General features: G+C 39.0%; 2 protein-coding genes and 1 long non-coding RNA gene across 6 annotated transcripts; 1 reads left to right on the top strand and 2 right to left on the bottom strand.

The window, feature by feature from the left end:
* Positions 1-3,519: 3,519 nt before the first annotated feature.
* Positions 3,520-4,657, bottom strand: LOC113570705 (uncharacterized). The gene is made up of 3 exons (XR_003409913.3): positions 4,527-4,657; positions 4,155-4,293; positions 3,520-3,658 (listed from the first exon to the last, which is right to left on the bottom strand). It is a non-coding gene; the product is annotated as an uncharacterized LOC113570705 (long non-coding RNA).
* On the top strand, positions 3,544-5,932 carry atg12 (ATG12 autophagy related 12 homolog (S. cerevisiae)). The gene is made up of 4 exons (XM_026999275.3): positions 3,544-3,685; positions 4,574-4,710; positions 4,855-4,917; positions 5,696-5,932. Exons 1-4 carry the CDS (start codon positions 3,577-3,579, stop codon positions 5,753-5,755), a joined length of 369 nt encoding a protein of 122 aa, XP_026855076.2. The 5' UTR covers positions 3,544-3,576; the 3' UTR covers positions 5,756-5,932.
* Positions 5,933-10,218: 4,286 nt separating this feature from the next.
* On the bottom strand, positions 10,219-17,921 carry rcvrn2 (recoverin 2). 4 transcript variants are annotated; one of them, XM_081696921.1, is made up of 5 exons: positions 14,285-17,921; positions 13,996-14,197; positions 13,325-13,399; positions 10,866-10,977; positions 10,219-10,691 (listed from the first exon to the last, which is right to left on the bottom strand). In XM_081696921.1, the coding sequence occupies exons 1-5, from the start codon at positions 14,374-14,376 to the stop codon at positions 10,606-10,608; spliced, it is 567 nt and encodes a 188-aa protein (XP_081553047.1). In that variant the 5' UTR covers positions 14,377-17,921; the 3' UTR covers positions 10,219-10,605. The 4 variants fall into 4 exon arrangements, with proteins under 4 accessions (XP_081553047.1, XP_081553044.1, XP_081553045.1 ...); XM_081696918.1 differs by having other exon boundaries at positions 13,996-14,529; positions 17,004-17,917; XM_081696919.1 differs by having other exon boundaries at positions 13,996-14,529; positions 17,655-17,917.
* Between the last annotated feature and the right edge of the window lie 398 nt (positions 17,922-18,319).

Below are 18,319 nucleotides of genomic sequence, written 5' to 3'. Positions count from 1 at the left end.
AAGTGTGCGGGACATTCCCTGTTTTTATTTCAGTATAATCAAATTCTGCCTTAAAATTCTAATAAGATATATCTGATTTTTTTTGCATTAGATCACTTCCTTTTTATAAACTGACTCAGTTTGACTGTAATTCTAGCAGTTTCCAGGACACAATAGCCAAAGGCTGGAAGTATGAATCACACACAATAACCAAAAAATATTTGTAAGGAATTGAGAAAGATATTTTTGTAATGCATTGTAAGGAATGCAATAGGAAGATAATTATTTACATGGATCATTATTTTGTTGAGACCCAGTGAAAGCTTTCCAGTTCTTACAATGAGAACACAGTAAAGGCTACTCAATGTATGGTTGGGGATTCTAACAAAATTATAATGATTTGAACATTTTAATACTGTGATATTAGCAATTTGTGAGGTGTAAATTTCAGTAGTGAAATGGCAATTGCTTTATCGGTACGTCTAATTGTGTTGTTTGGCAGTTTGCTGAGGCATTTCTGGTAGAACAACACAAAATAGATAAAGATAAAAAAACCACAAAATAGCTGGAGAGAGAGATCTGGGCTTAGAACTGAGTCTTGAGTTTGAGTGAAGCCACATTTCCTGGACATCCCGCTGCTCAAGAGCTACACAGGAAAAGGAGACTAAAAAACAGAGGAGGAATTCCCACGAGAGCCTGATGACTTCACTCCCCATGCGACTTCTTCTGCCCATGAAAGAAGAAGGGGGCTGCAATACTGTTATGGCCTCTTTTATACACTTTTTAGTTTGTCTGCTTTATATTCTACTCGTTCTGAATATGCACTTTTTGGTTATAGTGTAAACTGTTAGCTTTATTTTACAATTATTTTCATATTACAAACCAATATGAAGGCCAAGTAAATATTTAAAGAAGCAAGATAAGGTGTTGTTGGAAAAGAATATTCAATAATCAATAATTATTACATAATAATAAATCAACTGTGCATTACTAAATTTCTACCTTGTTTTATCATTAAAGAGAACAATGAAAGAAAATGAAAGAAAAAAACATATAACCTCAAGAACAGCAAATGACCTAGCAGACCATGGAAAATCTTTTAAAACATTTAACAGCAGTTCTTTAAAACAGGAACACACTTCTCTAGAACACAGGAGTGCAGCACACTAAGCAAAGATCTTAAGAAGGCACCTCAGGAGCTGAAGAGCAAAATGCGTATACTAAAGGAAACATTCAGTCTGCTAAAATCTGGCACAGTTTCTAGGATGACACTAACATTCGTCAGATTGCTGAAAACCAGAAACTGCAGGTTTTAAAATGGGGATTGATTATAATCTACTAAGTCTGTGACATGTGCAGGGAGTGTAGCTCTGGCCTGTGTGTGCCTGTAACCATAACTGACTTAAAGCTCTTTACTGATAATGCAGACTTCTGATGTCTATGGAAAACTGTCTTTCTTCTTTAATATAACCAAGGCCTGAAATCATTTCAAACAATGACCAAAAACTGGCCATCTAGCCAACTAAAGGAGGTTTTTCCAATCCCCCCCCTTTTTTTTCCAATATTACTTTCCAAATACATTTATTGCTCACTGTGGTATACCACATATGGGATATGGAATATGTATCTTCATTTTCCACAAATACTTAAATACACCAAATGCCTCTTCTGTTTTCCTGACACAAACTGTTCAGCACTATGAAATGGGTGAAAGAAGTTTATTTAACTACACCATATCAAAAGTGCTCTCAAAATGTGAATTGCTTTCTTGCTGGCAACTTTCAAACTCAGAATCATGTGTCTTCTAAATGTTGTGACATTTTTCCTTCCTCTACCTTATATGTAAGCATCTTTAGATATGAGATCCTTGTTATCTTTTGGCATGCCATACCATTTCAAAATGACTGCCAACTAATAAATACCATAATTTGCCACACCATTGCTTTGTCTATTCTGGCAGTTTACAATAACATACCTGGCTCTTATGTTTAGAAACTCTCTATTATCTAGATTAGGGCTAAAACTAAACTCTGCAGGAGGGCAGACATCCAGTGAATGTGTTGAATCTATATGATCTAGATTAGGACTGAAAATGAATTAATCAGGAAAGAAGACATCTATGAACAGTGAAAGTAACACCACTTCAAAATGCTGTTAAATGCTTGAAATTCTCCATCAGTTTAAGTGTTTTCTTTGTGGGCGTGCTCACATTCCTCTCTGCTTGCATGTTAAGGCAATAAAGCATGTACACAAAATGGCAATTTGGATTTTGATGATAAAAATAAATTTCAAAAGGGGATTCTTTTTTTTGCCTTGTTTTGCAGTGATGCTCAAAGCAAACTTTACGGAAATGTTGCAACCTATTGTCAAAATCACTATTGTGGGTTGAAAGCTGTGGTCCGCTTGTATTTGTAATAATAACAGTACAATTATTCATACACCTATGATGATTCCAGCCCTCCTGGGCATATGAAGTTCTTTTCGTGTTTGCTGTGTATCTAAATTTCAAAGTTTATATCTTACTATTAATAGATTTTTTACAGTTATACTTTTGTATCCCTGATAAGTATTGTGGCAGTGGAGTCATATTTTTATCTATACTGCACAGATAGCAGATTTCAGTAATGGTGCTCACAGCAATTATAAGACAAAAGCATAATGTTATATTAATAATTTCTGCTTGGTATGTGTTATGTTATTTTGGATTAATAGATTTTCAATAATTACTTGGTGTAGTAGTTCAGTCACCACAGTTTAGATTATCAAGTAGTTTATGGAGATAAATTACCTAAAAATACATAAAAATACATAAAGTAGTACGAATAGTGTGTTTGTGTGTGTGTGTGAGAAAGGAGCAATATAAATTAAAATGTAAAATAATAATAATAATAAATTATTTGTTTTTGGGCCTAAACCATATGCAATCTACAAACAACTAACCTCTCCATCTTCCTTTACTCTCTTCTTTGCAATATGTTGAAATACCTTCGTGCCAACCATTATGAGCTCTTGTTTGTGTTCAGTTTCTGACATCAATTTAAATGTTTGCATATTAGTATGGCTTGAGAGACATGTGTCCAGACTACAACTATTTACTTTTCACCTGAAGAACTCACTGGTTGTTTTGGATTGTAACTCTGAAGGCACTTTGTTTTATTTATGCATATGAAATCACTTTTAGACACTGTACATATCTGAAGTGACTGTACATAAATAAAAATAAAGACATTTTCATTTTTTAGATATCAGCAATAAAGACTCCAAGAATATTAGTTATAGAGGGTGTTGTCATTGGTTAATAATGATATCTATCTATCTATCTATCTATCTATCTATCTATCTATCTATCTATCTATCTATCTATCTATTTTTGGACAACTTAACTGTGCTAATTAGGTATTCAAAAGAAAGAAAATGTAATAATGAAGAAAATCAAAAGTTAAAATCATCATCATCAACAACAATAATAATAAACAAAAAGAAAAATTCGAAGAGTCATTATTATATATAAGCATCTTAGAACTTTTATTTTGAATAATTGTTTTGTCCCGTGTTGTGCACGCTGTTTAGAATGTGTAGCTAGCTAGAGACCAGAGGATGTCTGACAACGCAGAAGCTCCCACAGAAATACACAAATATGAGTCCTCGGCACAACAGAGCGTTACTGATACAGGAGATACTGGATCGACAGGAGAGAAGAAAAAGAGTAAGAATGTATTAGAATATTGCTACATGTTTAAAAAATGCATAGCTGTTTACTTATGTGTGTATGGGTCTGAAAGACGTCTACAGTACTTCCGTGTTTTCAGATTGACAGGGCCAGCAGCGAATTAAAACAACCGAATGCGCTGTTTTTATCCAATGGTTGAGCAACTTTTGTTGTAAACTATCAGTCGTCTTTTGATGTTTATTGGCGAGTTAAAGAATCGCGTTTCTTTTGATATCTGTGTAATTGTGCTTAATAAAATGTGGATCGTCAGATGCTTCACTAACGCGGTATTTCTTTGATAAATCCGAATGGCCAAAACCAAGCAGCTACTTTCTAAATTTACTTTTAACACTTGGGATAGATTGCTAGCTAGCTAGATAGCTGGCGTCTGCTACGAAGTTAATTCTGACCATCATGGTACAAACTAAACTAACAGAACGAAAGTCAAATAATTATTTAAACTTACCAATATGCCATCTAATGCCATCATAGGGGAAATGTTGTTTTTAAGACGACCCTTTCGTCGTCATGATGGTGTAGTTTAGAAAGACCCCTGTGATTAAAGGCCTGTGTGTTTGGTTTGTTTTCTCGCCCATTTTAGTCTGCTGTAATTAGATAACATTGCGCTGTATTATGCTGCAGTTCAGAATGAGCAACGTTTACTGCAGTTAATTGGCTAAATGAAAAAAGAAGCTGCTTATTTGTGTTCTAAAGACATGCCACCAACAGCCAACTAAACTCTGGACTCAACGTCATCTTTTCACATTCCGCATACAAGCGCGACGTTGGACCTCTTGATGGAGCAACCGGCTTCTTGTTTCGTTCCTTCAAATCCTACCTTTATTTTGTTCCGCTATTTTTGTAACCTTCCCCCATCTCTTTTAGTTGACGTGCTCTTGAAGGCAGTCGGAGACACCCCCATAATGAAGACAAAGAAGTGGGCGGTGGAGAGAGGGAGGACCGTGCAGTCACTCTCTCAGTTTATCTCACGCTTTCTTAAACTTGAGCCTAGCGAACAACTGGTACGAAACCTAAACCAAACTGAACCCGCAATTTTAGTGCAATCATATGGATTTATTAAGAATCTTATAGTTATAAAGCATGACTAAAAGTAATGTTATATTAATTCACCTTGAATGATGAAGCTTTCCACTCTTTCCCCCCAGTTCATTTACGTGAATCAGTCATTTGCCCCATCACCGGATCAAGAAGTGGGTGTGCTTTTTGAAGTAAGTTTTTTTTGTTGTTGTTGTTGTTTTCCTTCTATACATGATTGTCCCACATAAAATAGTACTACTCATTTCTGATTTACAGTATAATCACTTGAATGATCTAGGAAGTAGTGATGGTTTCATATATTTTCAGATTAATTATTTATTTTAAACGTCTTTATTAAGCGAATCAGTGATTCGATTCTTTAGAAAGCATTTTGTTAATCTACATCCATAAACAAGCAACAGCTTGATCATGACGCCTTTCTTATTGTACAGGCTATGTGTAACTCAATCATCCTACATTTGTTTACATGTGCCACATGTAAGAGTCAGACACCCCTGTTTTAATGTATATGTTTAAATTGCATATGTGACCTTACTGAATTGGATTCATCCGGATTGATTAATGACATCGTCTTAAATTTCAAATTGTATTTCGCTGTTCTTCAGTTGTAACGCTACTATGTGTGTTCCATGCTAAATTTCTTGATGTACATTATTTGCATAAACACACATTTCAATAATTGAAATGTAGTTTGAAGAATCAAATCAGTAAATTCAGTCATGGGTTATTGCCTTATAATATTAGGAAGATGGCATTATGTTATCCATGGCAGGGACTGCTTCCATGTTTTATTGTATGGAAAAAGTGGTAGCACATTGGCATGTTCTGTTTGATGTTCACACTTGAGAGTAATAATTATTGTACTATTAAGAGCTATTCATTTCTTCATATTTTGAAACTGTATCCATTTATGTATTAAGGCTCCCTCTTCCCCTTCCTGTTTTCCAGTGTTTTGGCAGTGACGGGAAACTTGTTCTACATTATTGCAAATCACAAGCCTGGGGATAATTCTCCAAAACACACACACACACACACACACACACACACACACACACACACACACACACACACACACACACACACCTGAGCACCTGTCATTGTTTTTGTTTTTTTTTAAATACTTTTTGTTACATCCTATTTTGTCTTTGTGTAATAAATGTAAATAAATTATTGAAATATGAAAAATGTCCTCTTTGCTTTATATATATATATATATATATATATAGTACTGTGCAAAGGCTTATGCCACCAATAGATTGGTTGTTTTAGCAATGGTATAATCACCATATATCTTTTCTTTTTTTTCTCAGACATTTTCAATTAGATACAAACAGAAAGTACATGAAATATGTACACAAAAATGTATACAAAAACACAATTTGCAGAACAAAATGGCTTCTACAGGCAAAAAACAAATGTCCACATGGAAGTAATGACTGTCTAAAGGAAGACCAAGAGATAGGACTGGCATACTGACTGTGGGTGAGATCACTACAGATAAACGGTGGATTTAATTTCCAAGTAGAAGACTACTGGGGTGAGAGATAATAGAAAGTGGCAGATAAAGCCCAGTAGCTGTCTGCTTAAACGCTGGGCTCAGGGCCATTTCTGCTCCTTCCAAAAGAGAGTCCAAGGAAAGAGGGTGAACAGGATGGTTTATTTGGCTTATTTGTGTGTGACTGAAGAGTTTACAAGTAAGAAAGAACATTGTAATGTTTATTTATATTTTCAATAAATAAATTTGGTCCAAGAGTCCTTAGTTTAGTTTATTGGAACTGCTAATAATCATTGTTAATGAATAAATAAATTAATTTAACTAGTTCTTTAATGTATATGCATTTATATGGAATTCAGCATTGTCCATAATATGAATTATATTCAAACTAGAATAAAATAAAAGCAAAATTTTTATTCAAAATGTGTTTGAAATAGAAAAAAATGGTAGCCAAAGCCAGATCCAGATTCGCTTTGCAACAAGTGGTTAAAAAAAAGAATTACATCATCACAGTGTTACACTCCTGGACTGCTGCAGTGCACTCCTGGTCCAGTTCAGGATTTGGGACTGTCTGTGCACCTTGTTGCTGGCCTCGCGCTTCCTTGAGTGATTGCCGTGGCTTATATAAGGACCCTGCAGGAGGATGACAGCAGCTTGCCCAAGCTCATTCTTGAATTGGTGGTGATTTGTGAGTTTGTAATCTTTGCTGTGCTTACCTTACCTTCTCTTGTGATATCCTTAGTTAGCATGTGCTTGTGTATGTGTAGATCTATGTGAGCATTCCCTGTGCTTTGTTTATGACTGTGATCCCTGTGATAGATGAAAGACTTTTGTGTATGTTTATGTATAGTTACTGATTGTAGGGAGTGGTGCCTGTTTGTTTGGGGTTATTGTCTGTTTATATTCAGGGAGTTAGTGTAGGATTGTATTTTATTTTTGTCCTGTAAAGTGTAGCTGGTTGTGTTGTTTCTTTTGGTAGTGTGGGTTTTGTTATTCAATATGATGTTATTCAGTGTGTGTGTGTGTGTGTGTGTGTGTGTGTGTGTGTGTGTGTGTGTGTGTTCACCATTTAAATATACAAAATTTTACCTCGTCTGCCAGTTCATTCCAGTGATTTAATTATTCCACATACCATCCTCCTACCAGTATTTTCACAGTGCTGTTGCGACCTCACCACCTAGACAGTGCAGGCGTGACCTCTTGCTCACTGTTGCCTCTCACGCTGACCTCCCTCGCCATGGTTCTCTGTGCTCATCCTCTGCACCTTGTACTGGTGCAAGGGGACACACAAAATGGTCAAACCATTCTGCCTCTCGCCCATAAAAATGAAGAACTGTGGCAAAAACAACAGCGAGCTCTATCTAGGCGAGGTGCATTTGGGCAGAGAGGAGAGGATCGGAGAAGGATGGGGACATATGACAGTCATAGTGTGAATCTTTATTAAATCACTGCTGTGTTTCGCTTGGCTTGTGCTCATTCCACTGCAGAGACTGGTCATGTGGTTTATTTCTTCATTTGTTATTCATCATATATTTGAGTATTTTGCCAGTGCAAATGCAACACAAGAAGTGTTTGGTCATGAATAGTTCAAAATCAATGCATCAAAACCCTTTACACACAAGCCATGGTGCATACATGACGTCATGTGCGTGTCCCCCCCCCCCCCCGCTCCCCAAACACACAGCTGTATTACCTGTATTCACCTCTCATGTTACCTGATGACATTTCCTATGTTACATTTAGATGCTGCAGTAAGCAAAGCATTACCACAAGGAACCTGAAACACAGGTTTAGCCTTCTCTAGTTTGACTGAACATACCTTTTTGTTTTTGATTTGCTGCAGCCATTTGCCAACATAAGAAAATTAGTCAGAAAAGGCCCAGATGCTTAGTGCTTGCTTAGAACCCTTCCTGACAGGTAAGTTCATGCTGGTGAAGGTGGAGTGACGTCTGGGGAATGTTTGCTTGGCACTCCATGCATTCTCTGATACCTGTGGATAGACGTTTGTGCACTAGGGCCAACTGACCATGTTCATTCCTTCCCGGCGGCTGTCTGTGCTAAGGCAGACGGACACTTTCAGCAGGACAATGCACCATGCCACAAGGGCCATATAGTCCTGGATTTGGTTCCAGGAACATGACAGTGAGATTCCTTGCTTCCCTGGCCTTCACAATCTCCGGATTTTAATCCAATACAGCATCTCTGGGGCAAAGTAGAAAGGGCAGTTCAGAGCATGTCATTACCTCCATCTACTTCGCGGTAACTGCAAGAAGCTATCATGTCTACATGGGCCAAGATTCCTACTGAACCATTTCAACATCTAGCGGAAACTATTACAGGGATGGATGTATCTAATAAAGTGGCCATTCAGTGTATGCTTACCAGTGTATATTTGTCATAAATATGTATGTCGTAAATAAATGCATGCATTAAAAATCAGTGGATTGGCTGCCATATGCACTGAGTTGTTGGGTAAGATGCTAAGATTTTCCTCTATCGTCATTTGTTTTATGAGAATTTACGATGAGGTGGTCATCCCCGGTGAGCTCTACTGTGTCAGCGGCCTAATGCGGGGTCCCGTCAGGATGATTGGCAGCGCGTGGGTGGCAAATGGGAGCATAGCTGGAGAAGGGGAGCTGCCCACACTCTGGTTGGAAGGTGTGGGCTGGAGAGGTGTGATGATTGCAAGAGGGAGATCAATTAAATAAAAAAGGCTTTCGAGCAAGAAGGAACTGACACCTTGATAAAGTAAATTAGAGGGAAAAGACATCTCTTTAAACAAAATGGTGAGATTGCTTGTGAGTTTCTCTACTGTTAAGTTTTGACAATATGGCAATGTGAGTGTGAGAAATGTGTGAGAAAGGCATGAAATGCTGATTTTCCACACTTCTGAAAGCAGATTACTTGATCAATGGATTTTGAAGATCAAGAGGTCTTTGGAATAAAATTCCATGAGACACATGAGTGGATTACACGTGGATTGCATAAAGTCATGAAGCATTTTTTAAAGACTGCATTCAAAGTTATTTTCATAGAATTACTGTTGTCTGTTGTTTTGTCATCATCTTCCATCCCCCTTCTTACCAAAGAATCACTCCATCAAACATGATTTGAATAAATGGCACTGTGTTGACACCATAGAGGTGACACCCAATAGTTCTCTTTGACTCATTACCCACTAAAGATAATCTATACAGTAAATATAGAAGTACAGGCTGTCTACAAAACACTATCCTAAACTGAATATAAATACACAGCTGACACCTGCCCAAAGGAATCGATTAGCCTGCCAGCTGTGCTTAGTTGTCCTTTCCTTTCCCCTTATCCCAGTAGGATTAGTGTTTAAAAGAATTTGAATTAAAACATGCTATTTAAAATGTTTGGAAAGTGAATGAGCAAACAGTGAAATGAAAAGAGAGTGGAAGAGTGTTGAGGGAGGAGAAGAGGAAAGGAATGAAAAAAAGAAAATATTGAGAGGTTGCTAAGATATAAGTGTATATCAATAGTTCTAAGTTAGGGGAGGGATGTGAAAATCAGTAAATACCCTCAAATTCTTATCATGCATAGATATTCATTTCTACTTCACCCACTCCAAAAAGCAAAAGGACAAACACTTTTCACACCCACTTTCACATTAACTTGCAGACAAAGAATAAGTGCATCACCATTGCTTAGTCATTTCGTTAAAGCCTGTCTACTGTACCTGAACACTGAGGCTCATGATTGTCACACCGTCTCCTCAAATACAGACATGCTGCAGTAGCTCATGCTTGTCTTTAAAGGTTTTTCAGAAAAATGTACTCCACAGTTTCTCCTTCCACCTTTTCTTTCCCCTACACAAAATAACACAATGATGGCAACCATAAAATCTAAAAGCTGTTTGCACAAACCTGTGATCAGCTGCCTCCCCACATACTCCCCCGACCCCGTGCCCCCCCCCCCCCCAAAAAAAAACAGATAGTCAAGATGGTTGATTTAACGGTTACTTTATATAGAAGAAAGACAACGACAAGCCAATCAACTACTCATGACTGGTTTTCTGAAACCACATAAAACATTACAGCTTTGTTAGTTGAACTATTTGAACATAGTGATAATGTGTATTATAAACAGACATAATACATACATAATAAGTCTCCTGCTTTGCTGTGTCGAGTAAGACTGGCCAGTCATACTGCCCTGCTAGTGTCACTGTGGTCTCACGTCACTGAACGCACAACCTAGCTCAGATGCTGCTATTAAGGAATTGGTACACAGCCGTATTTACAAAATACCTGGAGACAAACCCTAGAGCATAAAAAACCCAGAGGAACAGGAAGTGAAGAGGACTATGATGGGTCTGGCTTTGTGTGTGCGTGGGTGCCTATTGGCTAGGCTGGTACTGGATTAGGTGCAGGGCATCTTCATTTTCCATCACACCTTGAATGAACTCTCCTTCAGCCAAGCGCTCTGTGTGAGACAAAGAATCATATGCAAAAAACATATGCAAAAGGCTTCTGCGTGTGCCCATGTGTATATAAATAACCATGCATTTATGGCATTTAGCTGATGCTCTTCTCCAGAGCGATCAAATGTATTTGCCGTTCTCACATTGTGATCAGCTACCCCACTATGAACACTCACCATTGTCCTTCTTGTTGAAGACAGACCACAGTTTGTCTGCTCTTTTTTCTGGAGTATTCTCATCTGCTGGAAGCTTCTCCTGTTCCTCCTTGGGGATCATCTTAAAGATGGCCTGACCAAGGAACAGAGAAGAGACAGCGATGAAGAAACAGCAGCGTTGGGAAATCATTAACTTTTCTGAAAACTGTGATGATCAGTGGGATTTTTAAGGCTAGATTTCTAACAGCCTAGAGTTTTCGGACGCTAGCATCCCCATGAGCTAACAGCACCTCTCAGATTCCTCTCTTAGAAGAGATTTTGGTAAAATGCAAAATTAATGGCTCTCTGTGAAGCTGACAGATCTCAGTTAGATCTTGACCAACACCCATTATTGCTTAAGTTTAAAAACTGTGTTTAATTGTTAAATTGTTTTTATAAGCAGGAATAAGAAGGGTTATAATGAATGGTGATAAATAAAACTGAAAAATAAGGAAAGCATTTAGGAAGATGTAACTGATATCAGAAAAGATAATGTTACAGTGAGATCTTAAATAGGTATGTGGAAATGTTTTGTCATCCCCTGTTGGCTGATAATGATAACTGTATACAAAAAAGGCACTGATGTCATCGTAAAAATCAAACAGGTTTACTCCAATTCAAAATATATTGAAATGCTCAAGGTTGCTACCTCTCTATCTTTCACTTCAATTATTCTAATCTCATTACAAAAAAGTACATTTTGTATTTAATTAATATGTTAAGTAAATAATTAATTGATGATCTTAACCTTATTCCATTCAAATGCTCATGCTACAGTAAACTTTGAGCACAAACAGTATGAGCACAAACAGTATTTATTGCTATTTAACACTGGTTACCCTTCTGCAACTACATATAATTACCTAAAATATAAACAGTACCATTATGTAAAAAGATGTAAAATTAAAATTTAAACAGTAAGGTACGGTTGTATTAATTCTCTCTCTCTCTCTCTCTCTCTCTCACACACACACACACACACACACACACACACACACACACACACACACACACACACACACACGCGCACGTGCACTGTGCCATTTTAGTTTTCTGCTAATTAATGGCTGGATTAAAAGAACATATTCACAACCACTATTCACAGGCTAAAAGATCAGATACTCAAAGGTGCTTGACATAAAGGTTTGTTATTATTTGATAATTACATAATTAAACAATAAGATGAAGCATAAAGCCCTGGGGGTAACCATATTCATATTTAAAACAGAAATCACTATGCATTAAACTGTAAATTAATTACTGAAATCTTTTGGTTTTAGACATCTTTAGAAAAGTCTGACAAATATTAATTAAATTGTAAGGGTTGGCACCAGGCCGAGGCCCCCTCTGGCCACCAGAGGGAGGCCTCGGGTCAACCACACCACTAATCAGGCTTAACACCCAACAGCTGGGCTACAGCTATATAGGTCCAGTGACCGGGTCATTCAGTGCTGGGTCTTTGCCAAAGTTCTGAGCCAAGCTCCTAGCTGGTAACTTTGGGTATTGAGGTCTGTGAGCCCTCATGTGACACCTCACTTCTGCTCTGCGAGGGTGTCTATGTTTTTATACGTCTCCTCCCCTCTCCAGTTTTCCCTCTCGAGTCTGTCTCTCTCCCGAGGCTCCCCTTAGCCATTCAAGTTCCTCCCTGTTTTCTGGTTTTGTTTGGGAAGTTTTATTTTGGTTTTCCCCAGTGCACCGGGGTTGCTATTTCTTCCCGTGGCGTCCTTTGTTCTCCCTTTTTCCACGCTCGACGTGGTGTTTAGTTTTTTCCTTTTGTTATACCTGATCCAAGATCTAACTGTTCTGCAAATGGGCCCACCATCATTAGCGCATGATTGCTCACCCAGTAGGCTGTTGGTGTCATCATCTAGCTGACCTGGGTTCAAGTCCACCTTACAAAATTAATTAATGCACATAATGAAAAATGATTTATGAAAGTGGGGATGTATGCTTAGTGGGATTAGGTGACACTGTGAGCAGATAATCAAGCGTCTCAAAGGATGAGTGCAAATTGTGGAATGAAACCCAGACCAGTACTCCTAAATCTATATGTAGTCCACAGCAGCCCAGATAGACAAGAGACCTTCACTTAAGCCTCAGATACAGATTAGAGCTGGTGTCAAAGCTTCTGGTCACACATCAACACTGCCTTATGTTACTGCACTGTTCAATAAATGCCCTTAACTTTCTACATACAGAAAAACCACCCGCTCTGCTTACAAAGACAAACATTAAACGCACAGCAGATGCATGTAAAAACTGACAAATAATCTTCCAGATTCTGATGACAGAGTGCATATTCCCTGCAAATGTCCAGGGATTGTCAGTGCAGGGTTTCTGTGAGACTAGTGCTTTTCTCGTTTCGAGATCAGTGCCCCAAGCACCTTTTTTGGTTTGCTGTATGGTTATTCTGTTGTTTGGGTGGAGATTGAGTTGCTTACCTGTCTGCAATGGTCTGATGTTTGGATCATGTCCTGTTCACTTTCCTTCATCCCTCTTACATGTGATATTTTGGGCTGAGGTTAAATCGCAGTCCAAATCAGATTTGACTCACTTGTTTTTAAATCCCATCATTTCTATTTCTGTCTCCCATCTCCATTCAGTTGCACATGTTCTCATGACTTTCTTCAAGTAGTTTTATTTCTTTCGTCATCCAGATTCAATGTATTTTTTACTTTCCAGGTTTGGGGTGTGTTATTAGGTAGTGTTCCCACCATTTCTCTTAATGTAGGACCCATTTATCCTATTTATTCTATCCCATTTATCCTAAAAAACCCTCCAACCCTTACACGCTTGGTCTATTTCTCACCATAATAACTGAGAAAATCCATGAGATGTGTGATTTTATGTGCAAGTTTTAGCTTTATTAAAATGTTTATTCTACCTGTGCTATTCATCAATGAGACTATTCAGAGGTCTCAACAGTGTTACCCTTCCAAAAGAAGTCTATAGGGCTTTCTTCTCTGATTAGAGAACATCAGGTTATTTGTAGGCAGAGAATTCACTGAGTGTTGTGGCTGAAAGATGGCATTAGCCAGCGCATTAGTATTGATTTACAGGGTTCACACGCATCAAATGACCTCGTCACCAGTGAATATTCGTAAAAACTTACGTGGCAGATTTCTGAAACTTCCGACTTGGTGATGTAGCCATTCTTGTCGACATCGAAGAGCGAGAAAGCCCACTCCAGCTTCTTCTCAGTCTTCCCACCGGACGTCATGTGCAGGGCGATGATGTACTCCCTGAAGTCCAGAGAACCGTCGTCATTGGCATCAAACGAGCGGAAGACATGCTTGGCATACGTGGTTGGGTCACTGTCGGGGAAGAAACGGTCATAGATCTTCTCAAACTCCCCTGGCGTGATGCGTCCCGAGGGACACTGCTTTTGGAAGTTCTCGTACCACTGTGAGAGCTCATTCTCAGAGAACCGCGTGTTGAGCTTCAGGTCCGCCAGGATCTCCTTGGACACGGCGCTGCTCTTGGCATTACCCATTGCTGGCCGGTGGCTACGGGAGGGGTCACAGGTAGTTTTGGAGGGAGCTCGGTTTTTACTTTCACAGGAAACGGAGGCCTAGCTCTCGCACAGGATCAGGGTGGCTTTTTCTATCCTTTCCCGCTCAGCAGAAATCGAATAATCCTAGAGCTCCTAAAGAGTGGATGGAAATGTCAGCGGATGGTCCGTTTCAAGTGGGGCTTGCGGGATGTCAGATGTAACGGAGAGTGTGAATAAACATGCTGCCCTGAGGTAACGGCCCTCATGATGAGGAAGGGCAAAAGGCAAGCAAGGGACATATGTTGGGTGTGTGCGGTGGGAGGGTGTGGGGTTAAATGGTTACATTTGACAGCAGGCTTAATTCTGTGTAAGGCGGATTTCATTTGACTGAGCTATAGAACCTTAAGTGGACATCTGTGGCCTTGCTTTCCCTCTATAAGTAGCCAATCAACAATTTTAAACCATATCTAGAGACCAAAACCACTTTTTTTAATCAGTCGTAACAGTGTGCGTTAAGAGTCTCAAGACAGGTTCACTCTGCCTGTGTTTCTTTTACTTATGACATCTTGTACAAATGTCACATTTTCAATTACTAGACATATATAAACAAATAATCAATCTGAACTTCAAACATTTGTACAGGATTAACTGTCCATATGTTTGCAAATACATTAGTCCCTAGCAATAGAAATTAACAACGCAGTGCAACTGTGTATTTTCCAGTATGAATTAATACGTTTTTTTTTTCTTCTGTTGCCTGTAATAGTTAATTAGACTGACATCATCTTTCAGTTTTCAGAGCTCATACTGTACACTGACATGTATTTCTGCGAGAAGGAATGGAAAGGTTTAACCATCCTGCACGCCATTTCTTTGCTAAGGCCTCACACTCGACCAGTCACTGTGCGATTCCTTTATATAATGATATGGATGTCCCATGGTGAGATAATAAAAAGTTAAGTGGTTCGGCAGAGCATCCTGCTCCAGCAGCACATCCAGGTAACTGTGTATCCTGAATTCACAGCCTCTTAGTGGGTCATTAGAGCTTCTGGGTTAATCTCAGAAAGCAGTTGCCAGACAACTGATCTGATTTCAGGTGCTTAAAATATGACCTCATGTACCATTTCTCTGTCACAAAAAAGCTCACTTTTAGTTTAAGGTGCCCTTTAGCATTGATGAAAACATCATTAGGCTTCTAGGAAGACCAGATTTCCATTCAACAGCGAGTGAGGGTAACCATGCTATCACATGCTGTGTGCAATCAGAGTTGATGCTGACTGACTCAATTAAGGATCTCATTAACATGGGTTAGAGCTGCTCTGCTCTTCTGACTCTCGTGAAGTGTGGCACGCCACTGGGGGATCCTCAAGCCCATCTGTGCTACTGTAGTTCTCCGGAAGCCATTTGTTTGTCTCCCTTCCTTCTTTCCTCTTCTCCTGCCCACTGTTCCTTCACGTCTGTTCTTCAATATTTCGGATTAGCAAAACTGCCAGCTACGCTACTGATGTGAGTTGATAAGAATCACTGACTTGCTAAATGTTTCAATTACAAAGCACTAAACCCTATGATGAAATTTGGTTAATTTCCACTTAGAAGTGATCTCAGTTCCAGCCATATCAAACACTCTTCTGATATAACATGTTATCTCTATGTTTATATTACAGACCAAGGCTGAAACTCATTCCCTATTTTAACTTGATTCCTTTTGCTGTGAGCTTACTAAGATAGAAAGGTTTTTTTTTTTAAACTGGAGTTCTTAACTGCATGCTTCCAAATTACATTTCTAATACTTGCTAATTCTGAGTCTTTTGCACAGATTTAAGGAATGTGTTAGTTCTCCTTCTAATGTCTTATATCAGGGCTCCCCCTGGAGAATAATCAGGGTCATTGTTCTGCCTCAGTGTAAAATGGATGATCTAAAAGCAGCCTGGCAAGCTTAGAGGCCTCTTGTGGAGTTACAGCCTGTGTATTCTTTCCAAGATTTACTAACAAAACATGTAATTCTATTCTGTTGCTGTACAAGAAAGATTCCCATGTTCCCCCCCATCATGTGCAATAAATGTCAGTTGATTGATGTTGCAGTTCGTTCACATATAAAAAAAAGGAGTATGTTGTAATTTTTTTCAAGAACCAAACTGCATTTCATACTGATGCCACTTGTCTATCCAGCCTTTCTGTCCTTTCATTCATCCGTCCATCCTCCCACAGAAACCCACTTAATGAAACCCACTTAATTTTCAAGCTCTAGTCGTCAAACTTCCGCCATAACGCTCTTAGAATAACATTAAAATAACATTCTCAGACATGATAATTCTTGGACTAACATTACACCATTTTTATACCAACATTTTGCATTAACATTTTCGGAATAACATTAAAATAACGTTTTCGCAATGACATTAAAACAATGTCCTCGAACTAATGTTAAAACCACATTCTCGGGCTAACGTCATACAAACGTTTTTGCAATAACGTTGCAACAACGTTCTTGGATTAACTTTATATACTAACGTTTTGTTATAACATTAAAATGACGTTTTCGTAATAGCGTTAATTGTACACATACACGGGATAAAACGTTGAATATTTAAAGCCATTAAAACACCATTAGAGCTTTACACAGAGACCTGACTATCCTCTTCACTCCAGCCAACCACAACACCGCAGGCTGTGCTCGGGGTTCATCAGGTAGGCCCCTCCCCTCGGCCGTGTTTCGTTGAATGAAGCCAACGACGGCTCCAGGAGGCTCAATAGTGAGGTCTGGCGTCCTAGCCTCAGCCGGGGGGGCTCCAAGCTTCCTCTAAACCAAGCCGCACCTCTTAAAACATTATGCCACTAGCAAACACAGTCGCACCTCGTAAGCATTGTACAACTAGCAAGCACACCCGCAGGTTAACACCCATGATGGCCTTCCCAGATACTAAAGCCGTACACAGTCCCACTGGCACCGTTATGTCTGCTCAGCGTCGACAGTTCCACATGGATATTACCTACGAGCATTCACCAACACAAATCTATCCTGGGCTCAGTTGTTAGCTGGCACCGTCCATGCCGGCTCCATCTGGATCTGCCACTTTACACCATGGTATGACGGCCTCTGCCACTCCGCCTTTATGGGACATTAACACAACCAGATTGAGCTCTCCTTAGCCACAACCACTGGCTAGACCTTCTAGCTACTTCCGACAGCTCCTTCACAGTTACTCTTCACAGCTTCTAATGCCGAGCTACACAAGCAATGATGTGTTAGACTGTGCTACCAACCCCCTAACACCTACCTCTACAGGTCTCATATGCGCCTGCCAGCCGTGTTCTCTCTCTTCCAAGTACTTCAGCCTTTGCCATTCAAAAGCTTCACCCACTGCATCCTCAAAAGGAACTGTAAGCCCTATGAAATAAAACATCCGTTTCTTTTTCGGACACAACACCATGTCAGTGTTGTTAACGCAATATATGGTGGGACCTGGAGTTTTTTAATCTACGTCCACAAGCAAGCTTCACCCCATCTACCAATATTTAAAGCCAGCGCTCGTTCTCCAACATGATCCCCTTCTCGTACGCTTAATTAGAAATACCCCCGATTAGAAACGTCACCTTGTTATACCAGTTGGCAACCGCGCTAAGATCTTTAGCCTACTATCAAATGCTAAACTTCTAAGCACTTGCTTATGTCTCTGAACAACTATGCGACAAACTAACCTTACACGCTGATAAAATATACTTAAGATTGCCAGCCTTAAATAATGGTCTCGGAATAACTTTTTTGCAGTGCCATTAAAAAATGTTTTACTGTAGGCTGAAGTGTTTGCTGGGGCTTCATTTAATTCACCCTGAAAGCTTGTGTCATAAGCTTAGCACAATAGTGAGGTGTTGAGGCTCTGAAAGTATATATAGGAATATAAAAGGAAATTTAAAAAAATACAGTGATTAAGAATTTTTTATT

Source organism: Electrophorus electricus, chromosome 14, assembly GCF_041902795.1.
Source record: "Electrophorus electricus isolate QZ-2024a chromosome 14, ASM4190279v1, whole genome shotgun sequence".
Taxonomy (NCBI): Eukaryota; Metazoa; Chordata; class Actinopteri; order Gymnotiformes; family Gymnotidae; genus Electrophorus; species Electrophorus electricus.
This window is presented reverse-complemented; position numbering and strand designations above follow the sequence as displayed.

What these genes read in the sequence shown, in the direction of transcription:
- atg12 (XM_026999275.3), top strand. Translation starts at nt 3,577, where the DNA reads ATGTCTGACAACGCAGAAGCTCCCACAGAAATACACAAATATGAGTCC. An exon ending in GACAGGAGAGAAGAAAAAGA is followed by an intron (nt 3,686 to 4,573) that starts GTAAGAATGTAT and finishes CATCTCTTTTAG; the next exon opens with TTGACGTGCTCTTGAAGGCA. An exon ending in AAGTGGGTGTGCTTTTTGAA is followed by an intron (nt 4,918 to 5,695) that starts GTAAGTTTTTTT and finishes CCTGTTTTCCAG; the next exon opens with TGTTTTGGCAGTGACGGGAA.
- rcvrn2 (XM_081696918.1), bottom strand. Translation starts at nt 14,376, where the DNA reads ATGGGTAATGCCAAGAGCAGCGCCGTGTCCAAGGAGATCCTGGCGGAC. An exon ending in AAGTTTCAGAAATCTGCCAC is followed by an intron (nt 13,400 to 13,995) that starts GTAAGTTTTTAC and finishes ATTTAACCTCAG; the next exon opens with CCCAAAATATCACATGTAAG. An exon ending in CTTCAACAAGAAGGACAATG is followed by an intron (nt 10,692 to 10,865) that starts GTGAGTGTTCAT and finishes TGTCTCACACAG; the next exon opens with AGCGCTTGGCTGAAGGAGAG.